The 6,098-nt window shown below is 45.7% G+C and overlaps 1 protein-coding gene across 6 annotated transcripts in view; it reads right to left on the reverse strand.

Annotated features, from left to right (window-relative positions):
• Nucleotides 1-6,098, reverse strand: part of LOC135546911 (diacylglycerol kinase zeta-like) — a 117,954-nt gene that overhangs the window by 95,136 nt on the left and 16,720 nt on the right. The window contains exon 1 of one of the 6 annotated variants that reach the window (XM_064975527.1): nucleotides 5,632-5,911. The exons of 3 other annotated variants lie outside the window; for them this stretch is intronic. In XM_064975527.1, the coding sequence (XP_064831599.1) occupies nucleotides 5,632-5,693 (62 nt within the window). In that variant the 5' untranslated portion in view covers nucleotides 5,694-5,911. Of the gene's footprint in view, nucleotides 1-31; nucleotides 943-5,631; nucleotides 5,912-6,098 lie in introns of those variants that run through there. 2 more of the 6 variants (XM_064975507.1, XM_064975520.1) reach the window with 2 other exon arrangements.

The raw sequence follows: 6,098 nt of genomic DNA on the forward strand, positions 1-6,098 counted from the left end.
TGGCTTAGCGAGACGTTGGTCTGTGTCTTACCTCCTGCCGAACAGTTTGAGGCCAGTGAAGGGTTTGCTTGGCCTTCGGTCCGCGTCCGGGTGCTCCTCGTCAGGTAAGAGGGCGGAGGGCAGTTCTGAGTTGGAAGAGGAGGCGGAGGTGGCCGTGATGGCATTCTGTCCGTCCCACAGGGAGCCCGGGTTTGAGTCGGACCCAGTCAGGCCAGGCCCTGCCCCCTGGTCACACTGTGGCTCCATGGCAGTCTCTCCGTCAGCCACCAACGCAGGTCCACTCCAGAGTAGGTGCTCAAAGTGCTCCAGGAGTCACAACGTCCTCATGGCCGTAGCCACAGCAAAAATGGCAACAACAGTAATTCTCTACCGGGCTTACCTCAGTCACTCCCACCTTCCTTAGACCAAACAAGATAACAGAGAAGAGAAAAGTCAGAGAGAGATGCTCAGGCTCCCAGGTCCTGATTAGCCTCCATGTGGAGTAAGCGTCCCATTCTGCCGGAGAGAGAGGTAATCCTTTGAGCCATGTCCTGTATTATTCTTTGTCTCTCCCCTCTGTTGCTCCCCTTCTCTTTCCCTCAAGTTCCAACAGCACACTTCCACCAGCACACGTCCTGCTGCAGATTTCAATCCTGGAGTCCTTGATCCATTGGCTTCAAGCAGAGGTTGCTTCTTAGGATTTGTTGTTTCCTTCATTCCTTTTTTCTCCCCTCTCCTCTGCTCCTTCTCTCACTTCACATCCCCCCTCTCTTTTGAGAACCTCTGTCTTCCGTTTCCCTGATCCTCTGCTGTCCGTACTGCTCTCCCTGCTGCTCACGCTCAATTATGCACTCACACAGCTCCCTCTCTCAGGACTGCAACAGTCCAGGAAGTGTCAAATCCAGAAGAGGCACTCATAGGACCCCAAGATTAGGTGCCTATTCAGCTGCCTGCTTGTTTTTCCTGTCTTTCAGTGTGTAGCTTGTACTCTCCACTCGCTGCTCTCTCTCTTTCTCCCCCTCTCCCCTCCGCTGGTGGTTCATTAGAAATACATGAGAGACAGGGAGAAGGAGGGGGAGAAGAAGGAAAGCCCAGAACACTCCACCATAAGCCCTGTGTGGTGTGGGAGTACGACAAACTCCCTGTGACTGCTTGCCTGTCAGTGTGGAAGTGTGAGTATTGTGCTAGACACTTCCCACTGACACAGCCAGCCTGCTTGTTCTCGCTAAGTCGCCAAGTTGCTCCGCCTCACTCACAAAAATATCAGAGACAGACAGATGTGGAGAGAATATAGATGGACGGGGAGCGTGTGTGTGTGTGTGTTTGTGTGATGTCTATGTTCCATTTGTTGATCCAGTCGATTGCTCACTTTTTCTCTGTGTGGATAAGAGTTTCCAGCTTTGGCACCAAGAACTGCCGCATGTTCGGTTGCCAGCCTACTCAAACATTACATAAAGACAGATAGAAAGCCCACGCCATCCACTTGGTATGGCTTAAAACGCACACTATAGAGTGCAATGCGTCAACACTGCTGGGTTCAGAGTCAGCAGATAATGGTTATAGCACAAACTTTACTCTGTCTAATTAGAAAATGTCAACCATGGCGTCTATGAAGTAACAGCCTCAGCTGGGGAGTCCTCCCCCCCGATACATTTATTGTCTTATCTTTATCTCATCTATGGTCAAAAAGTAATACAGACTCTCTCTCTCTCGCTCTTTGTCTTACACACAAACAGTGATTTTCCGCCTCTATTACATTAGCATCAGATTGAGATAACCAGAGGAAAGTGTCCACTACGCCATCATGTATGGATATGAGTCACCAAAATGATCAGGCGAAGGAGACCCTGGACTGACGCCATCAGAGGATCCCTAAAACAGGCTCCTCTGTGTCTGCTGGGCAGAAAATAGGACGGCCCCAGCCCTGTTCATTCGTTTAGTTGTCCTCAAAATGGGAATATCTTTCAAATAAACCATGTTAGGAATAGGGTTTTCAGCAGACTCGCCATCGCTAGAAGATGTACGTGCGGCTTCATACTTGGGGATCAAATCCACACCAAATGCCACGTCACTAACCAGTTAGCTCCTCATCCTGCTCCCCTTTCTAATCAAGCGAATCAATCACCAGGTTTTTAGAGCGCCCTCTGCATCAATAATGCATCAGGCCACGAGGAGGAAGAGAGATGGGAGCGCCACACAGACAGGGCTGGATACAGGGCTCCAGTTCGTTCACCAGACGACCTATTAGTCACAAAACAACAGTGAGGAAAGATACACGATTCCTACAACAGTCTCAAGCAACTACCACGTCACTAAGACAGACATAGGCTACCAAGCAAGACCACGGTTGATGTTACCACTGCACATATGTCACTACATGTGCAATTGAGAGTTTTTGTGTCAATGTGAGTCACACAATCGAGAGCTGGAGAAGAGGAACCTCACTGATAAGCAGCAGGTTCAGGCTTTGGAGGTTTTGGAGGCTCTGACCCCCCAGCACTGGTCACACCAGGCAGAGTCTCAGCCTAATGGACCACACTGCAGTTAACAGGATCAATTAGGAAGCGTTAGGTCCAGGATATGGGGTTCTGGAGTGCCTTCCTATCTGGGATCACGTCACGCCCCAATTACATTATGGGGGTGGGCTGTTTCTGTGGAGAGACCTTTCATCCCCTGTGATTCAAACAGCAAGTGTCTTCTGTCCGCGTTGCAATCTCTTTATAACAAACATCATCGTAAGTCAACATCACAGCAATATTTTATAGTTGGTCGATATTTTATGACAGTGCATTCGGAAAGGACTCAGACCCTGTCACTTTTCCCACGTTGTTACATTACAGCCTTATTCTAAAATGGATTAAATACATTTCTTCCTCAATCTACACAACATATCGCATAAATGACAAAAGTGAAAAAAGGTTTCGAAATGTTTGCCAATTCATTAAAAATAAACAGAAATATATTATTTACATAAGTATTCAGAACCTTTGCTGTGAGACTCGAAATTGAGTTCAGGTGCATCCTGTTTCCACTGATCATCCTTGAGATGTTTCTATAACTTGGAGTCCACCTGCTGTAAATTCAATTGATTGGACATGAAAACCTGCTCCAGAGCATCACTGGTAAGGTCTTATCGAACTACGAGACAGCAGGTCCTTTAGATTATAGAAGGATCTGTGATTGGGATCTCAGTCGATGTGGTTGGTTGGTCATTAGATTAGCTGACCAATGAGAGCATTAGTAATGCCGTGTTTTTATAGGCACTAATGGAGGCTTACTCCGTCATGGCTCGTTGGCCAAAGACTATGGGGAAATTAATAGGATTTTTGGAGGGTTTTTGGATAAAACGCAGAAAATAAGGTCTGTGGTTAACACAGGCTTAAAACATATTATACATTCTGTTCTAGGAGATCATCTTCATCAGCTAACGTCACTTTTTTTGTGAATTTTTAAGCATTTAAGTAATCAAAACAAGCACATAAAGGCTTCATAATTCATAAAAAGGTTGTGTTAACTGACGTCTCATAACCTCAGACCTTATTTTCGGTGTTCATCCCCAAACCCCATTCTTTCCCCAATTCATTTCCCCCATAGGAATGGCCAACGAACCAGAGGTCGAAAATGCCAACTCATTTCCGTTTTTTTTAGGACTACAAGCTGGAGAGATCTATTAGCGGTTGGGACTGGGAGAAGGGGCCAAACAGAGCTGCAATTCATGCAGAGGGTAGTATATCCCAGGGGGAGAGGGGGAGCATTGGAGGGGTAGTAGAGAGGTAGAGGTAGACTGGGACAGGACTCTACAGGTGAGGAGGAACAGCGGAATGTAGAGAAGCAGATTATTGGGGAGCACCAGGACCTGTGGGGTTGAGGGAGAAGGCCTCATACTGAGCACTGAGCAGACAACCTTTACTGTGCAGATTGAATAAAATCAGTATTTCCCACTTGAAACAGTCATCAGGCCACCGCATGGCTACAACATTGTGGCCATACAGTAAATACAAGGGGTGCAGAGTCCACAGACAGCAAAGTGGCTGATCTGTCAACAAGTAAATAGATAAGCATGACCGGGATTGGCAGGCCTCTATTTTTAGGTCTACCTGAAAATTCCACATTCCTGGGCAGCTTAAGGCACTAGCAGCAGCATGGCCCCTCTAGCTGTCCTGTTGTCACTTTCTACTACCTTGACAGGAAGGAAGTGATGTCACCAGCGGGGGAGTTGTACTCACTTTATGACTGAACCGCGAACGGCAAGGTGCTTCCTGCTATTCTTCCATTCGCTTCTGTTTTGGTCCTATTTCTTTCCCTCAGAGGGGTATACTACAAAGCAGGATCAACTAGCTAACTTGCCTAAATATTTGGAAATAACTTTTTTATTTTTCAAGAGAGACAAGCTTGAAATGGACTTTAATCTGATTGACTTAACAACCCAAAATGCATATCTATGTTTAGCTTATTTCTTGTAGTAGTTATTTCTGGCTGTTTATCGAAGTTAGTTGGCTAACTCATTGATCTTCCTTCTTAGTATACCCCTCAGCTGTGTTACATGTGGGAGAAGCATCCAAACAGCAACACACAGCATGGTTTCAACTGTCAAAAGTAGAGGACCTACAACAGCTCAAAGAGAATAGAAACTTCTATTCCAAGAAAGGAATAGGCGCAGAAAGAGAAAGCTTCACACTATAGGCCCACTGTATAAAATAGTAAATTTCCTCTATATTGCCTCTAGTTACGGAACACAATATTTGAGGCAGAAGGACATACAGTGAAAAGAACAGCAGTCATAGCACGGATGATGGATGACTGTGTGACTAAACAGAAACCCAGACAGTGAGACAGATGGATAAGCAGATGGAGATATGGTACAAAACAAGTAGAGGTTTAGGGCGCCACCCTGTGGGTATGTGGTGCAACTGAGTTATTTCTCCCTCCCGGGGGTGAATCAATGACACACACTCCTGTACTAAGTAAATATCATGTGGATACATTGTTTGATGAGTGAAAAGCCTTCAGACAAAATGGGGATAATATAACCAAAACAAAAGTGTGAATGTTACGATATACTTCTTTTCTTTTTATAGAGAATTGTGCATCCAATTCAAATGAGCAGAAGTCAGATGTTGCACATATCAGATGTGGCAGAAATGAGAACTAAAAAAATGCTAATTCTTCCAGAACAAGACAAATGTCCAGACCTTGACTATTGCCCACTGTCATAGAAGCAGCAGCATCCTAAAACAGCACAACTTCAGCATCTCATGACATTTAGTCTTTACCCAGTTCATCCCAGTCAAATTTGCTGGCTAATGGACAACTTTCTAGAACGTTATACAGCTCTGTTTTATTTCATAAATGAATCCCATACTGGTCGATGGCCAAGATCTTTATAAGTGGACACGCCAAAACTACATTTCTAAGTTCGACACAACACAGAAAATAAACACCCGTTCACAAGCCATCTTAGTGTTCAGCATCTATAACCCAAGTAAAACTTTAAGTAGTATATTTGTAGACATACTAAACTTAAAGTCCCATGGAACAAATCAAACCATGAATATAGAGAAATGTTTCCATAGTCTAGGTTTCACACCACGTTCTAGCCATTAATGGTTTGTGACCAAAATACCAAGAGAAGTAAAGAGCACACACCACTACCTGTGAGGGGGGGCAAGCGGAGGGGTTGGAGGGACGTCCCACTTCCCCCGGTGACCCCACATATCCAGTCCTTTGTCCCCTCTCTGGCTTCCTTTGTGGTGGCTCACCAAAGAGCAGTCTTCCTTGTCCTGTCTAGCATTCCTGTGCCAGCCTGTCAGTCCCGCAACACAAACCTGGCAACGAGTTACAGAGCTCCAGTCCAACTGACAACTGTGCTGAAAACTGTGCGATCTGTCTGTCGGTCTCTCTCTGTCTGTCGGACTATCTTATTTCTCTCTTCCCCCCGTCCACTTCTGCTCACTTCCTGTTTCATGACTTCCTCATGGCTTGTGACATAAGCCAGTGAGTGTGAGAGATTGAGAGGGGGAAGAAAGAAAGAGAGAGAGAGAGAGAGGGGGAGGGAGGGGGGGAGAAAGTGAGCGAGAGGGGAAGAAAAAAACAGAGAGAATGCTAAAAACTGGCTAAAA

This window comes from Oncorhynchus masou, chromosome 1, assembly GCF_036934945.1.
Source record: "Oncorhynchus masou masou isolate Uvic2021 chromosome 1, UVic_Omas_1.1, whole genome shotgun sequence".
In the NCBI taxonomy this organism is placed as follows: domain Eukaryota; kingdom Metazoa; phylum Chordata; class Actinopteri; order Salmoniformes; family Salmonidae; genus Oncorhynchus; species Oncorhynchus masou.